The following is a 14,177-nucleotide window of genomic DNA, read 5'->3' on the forward strand; positions in this document are numbered from 1 at the left end:
AGAGAGAGAGAGAGAGAGAGAGAAGGGGGGGGGGGATTTTTTAAAATTTTGTTTTAATTTTTAATTTTTTTATAGATATAGGCCTTTAAAATGAATATAGCCTACAATCATCTGTCAGAGATAGCTTTTTATCTAGTTTATATAAGTTATCAAAAAGGATTTTCTATGCATTTTCTGAAAAGAAAAGATCTCTTTTCATGGAGACTGGAAACAAAATCATGTTTTCCTGAAGTTCTTATCAACATTCCATTACTAAACGTGGTCTTTTCGCAGACGACCTTTCCCTGACATCCGAGGTTGATTCACCTGAATTCGATTTGAACCGTCAAATATTATCACCGATATATCACTTGACCGCCTCCTTTTATGACTACAAGACAGACACAAAGGATGCACAAGTTTTTACACATTTGTGTGTAATTCTCCAGTAATTGTTTACAAGAGGCAAATTTTACACCTCTTCGCTCTTTTGTCGGCGAAGAGCAAGGGGTGAATGTTTTGGTGTCCCGTTCTTTGCATGTAATTAGAGATCGGAGCGAGCCCAGGTCAAAACGGGCTCCACATCAAAGAAGCCGCTAAAGTTTGGCAGCACGACTTCCCTTCAACCAATCACCATCGAGAATCGTCCATTGTTCGCCGAGTTGGGTCATCCAATAGAATGGCGAGCCAGACGCCCATTCATTCACCATTGGCAGCATTATGTTTGCTTCGATAACCGAGCTAGCTAGGCTGGAAGCATAACACATACGGTGTCGTGCATGAGTGGTATCGCTAGCGCTGCGGCTCCGGTACCTTTGCTTGTTTTCTTCGCTGTGTCCTCGCTATATCTTGGATTGATTATACGGAAATTACGTGTAGTATATTATTTCAACGAGGCCCTGTGCAAGGAGACAGAGCTCTGTTGTGAAGCCAAAGATTGGCTGTAATTGTTTTCGAGGCGAAACTGATCATGGGGTTTGATATAGATCGGTTTTCTGGCCCGGTGGACGAGGATTTTAAATGCAGCATCTGTCTTGGTGTACTCGAGAATCCCCTTGCTACACCGTGCGGCCACGTCTTCTGCTCAAATTGCGTACTGCCGTGGGTCGTTCAAAACGGTAGCTGCCCGCTCAAGTGCGAAAAGTTCTCCACCAAGGAACTCAATAGTGTCCTCCCATTACGGAATCTCATCCTCAAGCTTGAAATCCGCTGCGATAACTTCCGCCGAGGCTGCCCTGAAGAAGTCAAGATTCAGATGCTTGCCCAACACATGGAGGATTGTGATTTCGCTCCCGTCAAGTGCTCCAATAAAGGATGCCAGGATGTGATTAACATCAAGGATCAGGCCCAACATGAAACTCAGACCTGTGAGTGGAGACCAGTTGGTCGTTGTGAGCAGGGATGCAGTTTGGTGCTTCAGTTCAACACCCGATCTGAGCATGACTGCCTCAAGGCACTGCAAAACCACTCGGGTGCCCTGCAGACTAAGATGAAGAACCAGGAACATAATTTGAAGAAGAATTCTCTTAGATATGGAAAGAGAGAGAAAGCTCTTTTGGCACAGATTGCCTGCCTTCAGAATGAAATTCAGATGCAGGCATTGCGATACCAAAAGAAGCTGAATGAAAACAAAGCCGAGATGGAATATATGTCAGCTGTTGCCTCATTTGAAAAGGTGAGGAATTATCTTTTCATCTTGTTTTGATCTTGAAATAATACTTTGGCATGATTACTGGTGTGAAACAGGAAAAGTGAAGGATTCCATTTCGACAGCACAATTTAATACATTTGAACACACTTTATGAACTGACATTTCTTTTTTTTTAATTTGTATTTTATTTTTTTAAATTAAAATTTTGAGAAAGAAATGTAACTATTAAACCCATTAAAATATATTTAATATTGTGAGCCAACCATTCTGGAAGAATACCATGGTCTTTTTTAAAATAAATTTGATGCAATGGTGATAAGTTTGATCACCCTACCTAAACTTGAGATGGATGAATGTCTTGGTCGTAAATTTTCATACCTTTTTTGTAAATTGGACCCCATCCCTAAGCCCCCTGGAAAGGCCTTATACCAATTTCACTTGTTTCCCGCTGTTCACATTACCTCAAAATTTCCGTCACGATTGGCTCTGCTGGATGTCGCACTTGCCTTTCCACTTTCTCTTGCCTATTCCTTTCAAAGTTGAAATGAAGGAGAATTGCTCAGCTATGAGTCGGATCACACAATTATGACACGCACCTGAAATGCTGAATTACCTTTATCACCAGAAGTGATGTTTTGAACGCTAAATGGAGTTGAAAGCTTCGTGCCAGATGAAATGCCTAATGTAGGCAGAGAATGTCTCGTATTCAGCTCTGTCTAGATTCATTTCCTATTCCATTTAGGAACTGATCATTTTGTTTTTGAAAAAGGGTGAAAGAAAATGGAAGGAGCTGCATCTTAATACTAAATAGATGTCTTAATTGGAAAGCACTTATTTGAACTACATGATTATTTGTTTATCTTTTAAAGTCCTTCCCATGTTCCCAGATAGTTTTGAGACTTATCATTCTTTGAGAGAATAAAAAAAGTTCATAACCTTATCAAAATAAACTTAAACTATTTTGTCTATTTGGATCCTAAGGCTAAAGGACGTAAACCCATATGATTTAACACCCTTCTGGTGTCAAAAAGATCACTTTGTCTTCTTTTTCCTTTGCTGGTTTATGTATCACTATTTAAAAACCGTCTATACAATTATTATTATTTAAGATGTTTTGATATGTCCTACTAATACAAATTGTTTAAATTAAAGAAAGTAAAGAAGACCTTAAAATATTATTTTAGAATTATAAAGAAGTACATGTACACTATTGAATCAATGCCGTTCACAACCTTATCAAAATAAACTTAAACCATTTTGTCTATTCGGATCCTAAGGCTAAAGGATGTAAACCCATATGATTTAACACCCTTCTGGTGTCAAAAAGATCATTTTTGTCTTCTTCATATTCTCTTTTTCCTTTGCTGGTACATACATGTATATCACTATTAAAAAAAAAGGTCAAAACAATCATTATTATTTAAGACATTTTGATATGTCCCACTAATACAAATTGTTTAAATTAAAAAAAGTAGAGAAGACCCTAAAATATCATTTTAGAAAATACAAAGGAAGTACACTAGTGAATCAATGCCGTCATTTACCTGACCTGATTACCTAGTAAGTGTCTTAACAAAAACGGTCCATCCCTGCAATCATTGATTACTAACTTGCAAATTGATTTTACTGTTCTGGACCAGCAAAGGGTATCGGAGCGAGGGATGTTTACTCTTCGCTTCATCGGAGCGTTTTCTTTAATCACCATGTTTGAAAGAAAGTAGCGAATTGCTCTGGTGGTGTTGGGGAGTTGCTCATCCCTTGTTAGTACTAGCAATGAAGGGGTAACTTTCGTTCATCAGAATTAGTACTATAAACAAGGTCAAAACAGTGCAGTGGATACTTAACAAAAAAAATCGAGCTTGTGTTGGCCTAGGGATTATAATTTACAATTGGTAATAAAGTGACTTCTGTCTTCATTTATTTTCTTCTGGGTGTATCCAATCAATGACACTTGTATGTTTGTAAAGAAGTATTACATAGTACAAAAGTCATTCACCTCTGTGAAAAATCATCATCCGATGTGTACATGGAAATAGGTTTATGAATCACTTTAACTATGTTAAAGGTGCAATGTACATGTACCTGCTAATGCTAGCCTATAGGCCTGTAATGTGAATTTTGTTTGTTTTGAAGAACACAAATTTTTGGTCTGACTTGTTTCTATCCTATATTTTATAGTATTGATCAAGTATTCAATATAATGAGGTTACTATTTTTCTTGGTCCCAAGAAGTTTGTTATTGTGGTAGCCTACATGTATATGCAATGCAAGCACATACATGTACTTCATAAAGAAATGAAAATTATTGGATAAATAAAGTGTACACTTGTATGTTGTTACCTTCTTATATCCAGTACTGTACACTGCAATTTTGAATCTATTTATTGCTCTTCACAGCCATGGGAAAATACTACCATACTCTCCCTTCGTCTGGGTCGCCAAGATGGCAGCCTGGGATTCAACATCATTGGCGGCAGCGGGATAAGTCAGGTTGGTAGAAGCAAAAATTCACTTCTCTCTGTTTTCTTCTTATTTATTCATGTATTTATATTTTTGCTCATAAGAACCAATTGACCTGTTGAGAGCTGGGAGGATGTTAAGGGACTTGGTAACATTGTTCAGGTGCTAAGGTAGTGACTTCAAATATAATTATGCTAGATGTACAATAATGAAAGATAATCTGCAAGTTTGAGTGAAAACAGACTATTATTAATGAAAATAATTGGTGAAAACTGATATGATCAATTCCTTTATTCTCCCAGCTATTTTGTTACAATTTAATTACATTTTAGGTGAATATAAATTGGCATAAAGCAATGAATTGGCTCTATACCATTCCAGACATTTACATGTAACTTTGGAAAGATTTTTAAAAGCCTGTCTGATGTCTTATTTTCATGGATAAACGGTTGGGAAAAATCTGGAAATTTCAAAAATAGTTGGGAGAATTTACTGTTAGAGGGTGTCGCACAGTGTCACCTTCAAATAAAACCACAAATATCTTTGTGGTTTGAGAATTTTTTCAGGATTTTTTGCATGCTAGAGGGTTAGAACAGTAGAAGGAATATAATAAATAACATTTCATACACAAATTACGGTACACAGTTTTTTCATCAACCTTCAACAATGTTAGTGAGTCACTTTAAGTCTATAAAAGGACATGTTTTAATCTCCTTCTGGCTCTCTCTCATGTCTTAACAGACAAATTGATTTTTAAAGGAGCATACACAAAACACCAATAAGAATGAGTCTAGACTTATAAGTGGAAGCCATAGACAACATCCACAACAAGCCTCCCCTATTTGAAAAAAAAGAATGTACAAATGGGGCTCTTAAAAGCTTAATAAGCTTAATAGCACAAAACAACTAGTAATTTTTAGAGAGGCAGTGAAAATGATGGTATACAAAGGTAGTTTATTTTAGTTTTAACTTAAAATTTGACCATCAAAGGAAAATTCAGGGGCTATTAAAAGTTTTACAAGGGCAGTTTTAGTACTTTGTTGGGGCAAAACCACCCTGAGCAGAAGCAAGGAAAGTTTTACATGTTAAATGTAGGTTATTTTAAATGATATGAAAATGGGATTATGATAGATTACTACTTAAATGTCTGATGTGGGTCACCATGTCAAGATATAAAGACATCCAGCTTTTGCTCATTGATTGATTGGTGTAATGAAGCACAATTATTGGTGCTCTCTTTATATGTGGAAAGGGTTTGAAGCAAATTGGAACAAGGCATGTATTGATCAGTCGCAGGTATTAAAGGACTTAAACTCTCTCCACAAATCAGCATATAGCTGACCACAGACAGATCATGGCCCTTTTGGAGCTGACTCAGAAAAGATCCAAGAGAATTTAGTGCTCGGGATTCCAAAGGACCCAAACAAAGATGGAAGACAATGCGTAGTCATTGACGAGGGTTTTTGAGGGACGACGGAAGAATAGAGAGGGAGAAAAGACCGCAGTAATTCATGATATTGTTACCTGCATTCCAGTGTAAAGTTTTCTTTGGAGTATTGAAGAGAGGGGTGAATTATCGAAAATTGTTCCTGGTGCCAGATGAAGTGCTGGGAGAGACAAGAACAAAGACTCTGCAGACATTCCCAGAAGAAAGGATAGAATGGAGGTGGAAAATGGAAAGGACATGAAGAGGCTCACCGTCTGTTTCTTTCAGAGTTGCACAAACCACTGAGTTCTGTTTTGAGAAGAGTGCCATGTTTGTGTAAACTATTGCCCAAATTTGTTTGCTTTTAGGTCTGGTATGATGAATTAGCAATCAAATAAAATTGCTTTAAATTGGTACATCAAATAGACCAAGAGTAGTTAAGAGTCTTAAATGTATTGGCTGTAATAGACAGTTCTGGTGCCTCAAGATTAAAATATCTTACAAAAATTACATAATTGGTATAGCTGTTCCATAATGTTGCATTTTATTAAGTAGATTACTATTCAAACTCTTTGTCATCTGTGTTACACATTTGAATGCTATCTACATGTACCTACCCAAATGTTTTCTGCCAAGTGGCCAATGGATATTAGAAGCGAGACATAAAAGTCACAAGGACAGCTAGATACGGGAACAAAAAGCATCCAGCGAAAAGCCCAACAATAACGCTCTAGCAGCATCAATGATGATTTGATAAATGGATGCCATATCCAGGCCAGAAGCCAATTGAAGAAATGGAGACCGTGAAAGGTTTCACCCATTACTGTTACAAAAGGCCTGTTTGATCTGGAAGCACACCATCTATCTCATCGTTTATCAAGCGAAATGTAGCAATGTTTTAGGATTCACGCTGCTCTACTAAACTTATTTTTATAGAGATCAAGGGAGAGAGTGATCTAAAATGCCATGCAGTAATGGGATGTGGTACAGCTACATGTATCAAGAGATATATCATCCTCTTCATCTTTATAAAAAAAATATTATTGAAAACCTCATAGGTTTAGATATTGTTTTATTGAAAATTCTGGAAGAAATCCCTTTGATCAGTTGCGCAATACAGCATTTATTGACAATAATTTTTCACACATACATGTGTACATGTATCTACACATGTACTTTGTAGGATTCATATGTATCCTAGAATTATGGGCACTGTGTCATCAGTCATTTCAAACAAAATTACAAGTTTAGCCTGACACTTTATTTTGGTATTAAATCTGATTGCTGTACTTTGCCTCTCAGGAATAATTGAAAACCTAAAGCAGTATGTTCTGTATAACTGGCTATGACCAAAGTCACATAAATAGAAAATTGAATATCTTGTGACAATCATAGTATCCATAAATGTATTAGATGTTGCTACATCGTCCTGTATTGTATCCAATTACTGATGAATTTCACACCGGAGCTGATACGCAAATCCAGCGCATCAATACTTTTTTCCCTCTCCTGCGCCTGCCCAGATAGGTATCAGAAATATTGCCCCAAGCTCCTGTCGAAATTGTCATCGTAAAAGGACGCGGGTATCTCTATCACTGAGGAATCGAAAGGAAAGATGGCTCGAGATGAAAGAGATCTTTGAAAGAGGAAACTGGCCCGCTTGTTATAATGGTTTGCATTCTCGTTAGTAATTCATTCATAAGAAAAATCTAAGATAGGGTGTGTGTAAACAATACAAGTTTGACTATGGACAAATATGCAAATCAAGAGGCCGGTGGTGACAGCTGCTTCTCTGTTTCTTTAGGGCATCTTCTTTTTCCCCCCCTCCCTTACTCTTTTGTCATATTTTCTGTCATGAGGATGATCTAGATAAATTTAACTGAAACTTTCATTTCTTTAATGTGCAAAATTTTGATTAGAAATAATAACCTTTGATTATATTCATTTTTTTCTTCAATATGTACATGTACGTAAGCAAACCATTTTAGCCTTCTAGTTTTAATGCTTAATAGTGAAAAATACATGTTTAGAAAAAACGATAACTTGTTGTTAACATGTAGATTGTGTTCTAATTCGCGTAAAAGTAGCAAAAATGTATCAAAGACATTAAATGTATGTGCTGAAAAAGTTACATCTTGAACCCCTACAACTTCACCCTAGAGATGACAAAGTTTACTAGCCTGACAGGTTTGTAATCAATGTAGGCTGCAGCCATGTTAGAACAGGTACCTTTATACACATACCACTGCTGCTCTGGGATACCTACATCTGTATAGGTAAGTCAACCAAGGTTAGATCTGCTGCTCTTATACATGTACATTGTACATGGCAGCAGTGCTAGGCAGAGAAATGGTCACACCACCACCACCACCAACCTCCCTATTTATGTACACTGGTATCCAAATATGGCCATGTAGATATGGGGCTAAGCCCAAACACACATACTTAGTTTGAATGGGGGAAAATGTTACAAGAGATTAAACATGTTTCGTCAGGACTATAGCCAGGGTGTATGTTCAGGTGGACCAAGTCTTACTCATAAAAGGAGGGTTACCAGTAATGGCTTGGGATCTACAGTAGATTATGGGGTCTTTTGCTGTTATTTTGCATTACAAAGGGATCTGAGATTATTTAATGTTTGTTTGGTCGTGATTACAAGTTAAGACCAGATTTGAAATTTTTGTTGGGAGTTTGCTGTACCATGTTCTGCTTGTGAAGACAAACACATCAAAGTGATTGGGAAACTTAATTTGGCTAAAAAAAGATGGTATTGTGATGTCTTTATTCTCCAAGCGATATGATGTCATAACTGAAATTTACCAAAACAGAATTATGATTGTGTGGACAAGATATAGTTGGATCTCTTTGTACAGTAAACTATAGGCCTGTACATGTATAGTACAAAAGGTCTTTTGAAATGTAGGCTACATGTACATCTTTGAGTCTGCTTTTAACTTAGGGAGAGATAAGGAGAGTTTGTTGAACAGATTACTGAGCTGTCTTATGAATCTGACTTCTTTCATAAGTTACTTTAAAAGTTAAACACCTTTTCAGTGACGTTTTCATGATGGGGAGGGGTAATTTGCAAAGAAGAGGTGCAAAACCAAATTTTTTGGTTCAATGGTGCAAAGTTTGCATCCAAAATATCTGACAAACAAGAAGAAAAGTGGTTAAGTTTTCATAGGCCCTGCAGGTCTCAAAATCTTGAAGATGGGACTTTGCTAGAAATGCATGCTAATTTGAACTTCATGTTCATTAGTGAATGTACATGTAGCTGGGTCTACACAAGTCTGTTGCAGCTAATTGATAAATTTAGGCCTACTTCATACATGTACCTATATACTTTGTGATTGTCTTTACAATATAGGCCTACATGACGAGACTGCATTGTGTGTGCATATGGTGAAGCGTACAAATTGTTTGCACACCCTATTCCTGTGTAAGCTTACATTGATTGTTATCAATCAGTGTAAAACATACAACTAGGCTTGTCCTAGTGTTCATTGAAGGCCATAAACAAACATGTACAAACACAGACATGTACATGTAGACTGATTTTTTCATATTCCACATAAAAAACCATAGGCATATTCTTGCATTTTATACTGAAAGAGTGTGTAGCCTTAACTATTATCTTAGAATATGAGATGTATTTTTGCTTCATTCTTCTTTCCATATCGGTTATTTTTTTCCAGAGCAAATTTAAGTTCCTTCAAATTCTGTGGCATGTACATATCTTTATTTTTTAGGGTAGTACATACCCAAGAGAATAAAAAGCAATCAAGTTCGTTCTAAATCCATCCTGTTCAATTTAGTATCAACAAATTCTTTCTGAAATTTATCATGCCAGTTCTAAGAAAAACTGACTTTAGCTAGAGGGAGTATTGAAATACAAAAATTGTTTGTGTATATTTCCATAATTCAACTTTGAATTTTAATCAACACACATTCTTATCAAACAAAATCCTATAGATGCTAAGAATATCTTTCCAACATAATGCATGTTGTCAAATAAAAAGCCAAATACAGTGTAATACAGCCAACATGTATGATGTACTATATATGGAGGTTAATAGGGTACATCTGGGAGCTAAGATCTACATCTCAAAAAGCCTCAAGACTGTTCAAAACAAAATATTCTCTTTATTTCTGGGGGCAAATACGTCTGGGGCCGAGAAACCTTGTGTTGGGAGCCTAAATTAGAACTGTAATCTCCATGGGTCAAAGTTCGAGAACAAAAGTTGCTTCAAATCCCCAGGAAAGGATCAAATGTATAAATTGGATTTTTAGAGGAAGAGTGTTACACATTCTTCGTTGGAGAGGAAGAATTCTTGGCATGACAAACATACTTGGCAGGAGTTCAGAAAAAACAAAGAAGTCCAGACAATATCATGGGGATATATTTTATTATTCATAGGAATTGAATATTCTTTTTTTCAACCAGGGAGATGCGAGTTTTACCAATCAAATAATTGTTTTCAGCTGCAAGTCATTGATTGTATTACTGTTACTATAATGTACATTGTAAATTGAAGTGTATAACATGGTTGAAAATACCATTTACTAGATCAATTTGATAATTAACACTCAGATAATCCAGGATTATTAATAATGAGCTGATATAATAAATATACGAAATAGGTTAAAGCCTATCACTGTAAAAAATTCCCCTAATTGTTCTGTTAGTTTTTCTATTAAATGTACTGTTTTAAAAGTTAAGATCCACTGTATTCATACAGTGGATCTTAACTTTTAAATCAGACTAATCAGTACATTTAATATTTACTGATTTCACAATATTTGTAGTACTTTTCTCTCTGATACATTAATAAAATGTACTCTTGATTCCATGTTGGGTATCCCCTTATCATTTGTATGCCTTGCCCTTTGGAACTCTGGGTTACCCCCGACAACAGGAAGAGCAGTAAAGAATGAGGGTCAATAGAAAGTAATGCTGTAAATACAGCAAGCTTTACTCAGTGAATCCTCTGTCTTAAGGATGAGCCCAAAGCATGTCATGTCTCTATGACTGGGTCTTGTCTAAACATCGCATTCTATCTCGCTCAGGAATGTCCAAAGTTGATAGATATGCAGATGGGAGCTGGGATGGCATCCCTGGAAGAGAGACGATGCAGGCCTTGCTTCCTCCTTCTTTCCTTGTTCTCATCTCTTCTAGAGATGCGGTCCAACCTCTTCTACCAAGAAGAACGAGAAGAACCTGTCACATCTTTCAGATAGCCTTTGGGAAATGTCATCTTTGTGCTTGACAAGTATAAATGAGGGATGACTATTTTTGAGACAAGAGGAACAGGAGTTTGAAATCTTAGTGCAGATGATGGGAGAGGGAATTCCAGTTTTTCCTTGCCTCCCTCCCCACCCCCTTGTTATTCTAGATTTATATTCATATTTGTCCTCCTATTGCTTTCTGTAGATGTATTCATTGTATTGTCAAATAATATTGAATTTAGCCTAGATGTGTTATTGTAGTTAGGACAATATGTAACCAGTATTTTAAGGTGTGAATAGTTGCCTTGAAAATGTTTTCATTTTATAACCCTTCCCTTTTCTGTCTGGAAGAAAATATTTTCTTTTGGATGCCTCGATGTGGTATGAGTAATGTGCCAAAAGGAAAAATAAAGGAATGTAGGCCACGTGTATGTAGGCAAGCAGGCCTGCAGAATTTGTGGTCCTCCCCCTCCCCCTGACTGCAGAACTCACCACTTGGATGTTTTCACAATCAATAACACATTTATCAATGTTTACATTTATTTGTTTGTATTCCTCACCTCTTCACCTGTCACCCCTAATTTGTTTTTCCCCTTTTCATTTTTATCACACTCCCAAAATATATTTTGAGCATGCTCATCAAGCCACATGGTGCCTGTCTTTTTTAAGAGCAATAACAATGATTTTACCAGGCATAAGTTTAAATGTACCCGGAATCAGAACTCTATACCTGTTCATACATGTAGATGTAATAGATTACAGCCATCCAACACAGTTGTAATGTATCATACTCTGGATTCCAATGAAATTGTTATATCAGTACTTTGCAGAAATTACATAACATCGTCTAAAGACTCCTAAACAAATTTACACTAAGTTATTTTATCAATTGAATTTGTATCATCTTTCTATTTTCTTCAGAAGTGTAAAGTTGAGTACTGAGAACGAGAAAATGTATAATGTGACATTGTTATATATCCCTTTTCCCTTGGTTTTCCGTACAGGGTGATGGTGGTATCTCGGAAGGAATAATTGTATCAAGAGTGAATGAGAAAGGTCCTGCAGACAGATCACAGCTTCAGGTACATGACAGGATGATTGAGGTGAGTCCAATTAAAGGGAGTATCAGGGATTTTTTTACTGATATTCTGAAGTTTTAAACTTTAAAATGCTACATCTTCCATGAACATCTTAATTTCAAAGCTTTTGATTCATTCATGAATAGGACAAAGGATGTCCCTTTAACTGAAATTATGTTTTACTCAAGATGTTTGCTTTTTGAAATTTACAGGAAAGTAGACTTATAAAGGTCATTGTTTTTTTGTACAAGACTACCAACTTTATAAGAATGCTTTATTTTAAATATTTATGATAAAGTAATATATATTCCTCAAGGAAATTAGTTAATCAAAATTCTACCGGTAAGTAGAAAGTAGTGTTTTGGTTGTTAGCTTGAATTTGGTAACACCCATGTCAGTGTGGTGGATATTTTGTGATTGATACAATCTGATGTCAGGTTGAATGTGTACATCAGGACATGCATGTTCATGTTCATGTATGTTGTCTAAGTCTGATGATGCATCACACAAGGACAGTACTTCATGTACATGTAGTATGGAATCAAATTCAGCCCGTCTATCAGTGGCCATACCCCATGGGAAATCCGTCTGGATTCTCAAATTTACTACTAAATTTTCACTGAAACGTGTAAATTGAATTTGTCCCTTTCATTGTATGTATGTCAAGTACAAAGAGTTCGCAGTGAATATGAGGATGCGAGCCGGTCCCAAATAAAATGTGACAGACAACTCGTCAATTATGGTTTCTGTGGGTGACGTGTTTGTTGGCGGAGTATTCCCCATCCATAGTCGCGGGATTAGTTCTACAGATGCACGTTACTCGCTCGGGGAACCTCCCCTGCACTTACGCTTTACATCTGTTTCGATTGTGCGCAGTGACACACTTAGTTATGCAGAGGTGGTGATAGCCTGCTGGGTAAATTGAGTCCACAAGTCTTGGGTTTAATAGCGATACCATCTTTAAAAGCATGTTTTCACTGCCGAGTTATTCCGAGTCGTCTCAGACTCGACCATCACACGCACACATGTACCCCCAGTGATGATGGTGTCATGCACACATTTGACATGAATGCTGACAATGAGAGCATGTGTTTTGTGAGAATGTTGCTGGATATGATGAAAGTGAGACCAGTCCGATGTGCTAGGGAGTTGGTAGATATTAGAATACAAACCGGCGATAGATAGTGTAGGGCCATTGAGATTGATTGAGTACACATGCCCCGTGATATGTTTACGCGGCGGGATGCACAGATCTGGCACAGCACCGTGGAAGCAATTTGTAAATTATGCTTTGCTCCTTATGCTTGGGTTCTAGGATGAGGATTACATTTAGATGGAGAGCATGTAGACGAACAGATTGTGTGATTGATCACAATTGTTCTCCATGCCTCATTCATTATCAAACCCAATCAGACTCCCCCTGTAGTCCCATCCATAAGGATGTGTGTTTGAATAGTTTTTGACTTCCAAATGATCAGAAAAAGGCTGCAAAATATTATTGAATATTATTTTTGGTATTATAAATAACTGATGTTACACGGATTAAAATCACCTTGTTTGAAAACATTTTGGTATTCTAAAACTTCAATTACAATTATTAGATATACATGTAGGCAAACATTTTCATGCGTTGCTCTGAAATCGGACAAAATATGAAAATGATTTTCAGTATTCTCTAACTCTCAGCTGTTGACATGTGAAGTGATTTTTGCGAAGGTAACAGCATGCAAACACTAAGCTGGCATTTAAAGCCAAATTGTGCATTGATCCTAGACCTTTGAAAAGAGTGATTGATTTGTTTTCAGCTGCCAACAATACCTCGCGATATATTCAGAATGTTTGGATTCCTCTTTCATTTGAGGTGCTGCATGCAGGGTATCGAACTATCAATGCCATTCAAAATTCAATACACTCCACATTTCACCCAGTCTTTCAAAAATAAAATTTCAAGAACAAATTGTCGCATTGCTTTCTATTAGATTTTATTGTCTGATAGTGAAATTTTGTCATATATGCAATATTGTTCTACATCGAAGAACGATCTTGTGGTTGACAGTTATACGTTCAAGAATAGTGTGATCCCTGAAGTTAGTTGTCTGGTTTACCCATGAGGAAATCAGAAGTGAAAAAGTTTTTACATTCTGTAAACTTTGACACCTTTAGTTACTTAGAATGTAGCCCATGTGCAGCCCTGGTTATTCTGATTAACTGTATGTTTTAGGCGTTTCAATAGCATCTGCAGTGGAAAATGTGTTACCCTCATTCCATTTAGACCAATGAACAGGTACATGTAGACTACTGGACAATTTGAGAATGTTCACTTTGGGTGCGTTTTGAGGACCACTAATCTTTGAAG

At 36.7% G+C, this 14,177-nt stretch overlaps 1 protein-coding gene across 1 annotated transcript; it reads left to right on the plus strand.

The window, feature by feature from the left end:
• Positions 1-699: 699 nt before the first annotated feature.
• On the plus strand, positions 700-11,912 carry LOC115923175 (E3 ubiquitin-protein ligase PDZRN3-B-like). Its single transcript, XM_030983505.1, has 3 exons — positions 700-1,654; positions 4,028-4,120; positions 11,747-11,912. The coding sequence occupies exons 1-3, from the start codon at positions 950-952 to the stop codon at positions 11,900-11,902; spliced, it is 954 nt and encodes a 317-aa protein (XP_030839365.1). The 5' UTR covers positions 700-949; the 3' UTR covers positions 11,903-11,912.
• The last annotated feature ends 2,265 nt before the right edge of the window (positions 11,913-14,177 follow it).

This window comes from Strongylocentrotus purpuratus, unplaced genomic scaffold, assembly GCF_000002235.5.
Source record: "Strongylocentrotus purpuratus isolate Spur 01 unplaced genomic scaffold, Spur_5.0 spur5_contig_829, whole genome shotgun sequence".
Classification (NCBI taxonomy): Eukaryota; Metazoa; Echinodermata; class Echinoidea; order Camarodonta; family Strongylocentrotidae; genus Strongylocentrotus; species Strongylocentrotus purpuratus.

Coding starts and splice junctions, on each gene's coding strand:
- LOC115923175 (XM_030983505.1), top strand. CDS start 950: ATGGGGTTTGATATAGATCGGTTTTCTGGCCCGGTGGACGAGGATTTT. Junction 1,655..4,027: donor CTGTTGCCTCATTTGAAAAG/GTGAGGAATTAT, acceptor TGCTCTTCACAG/CCATGGGAAAATACTACCAT. Junction 4,121..11,746: donor GCGGCAGCGGGATAAGTCAG/GTTGGTAGAAGC, acceptor TTTTCCGTACAG/GGTGATGGTGGTATCTCGGA.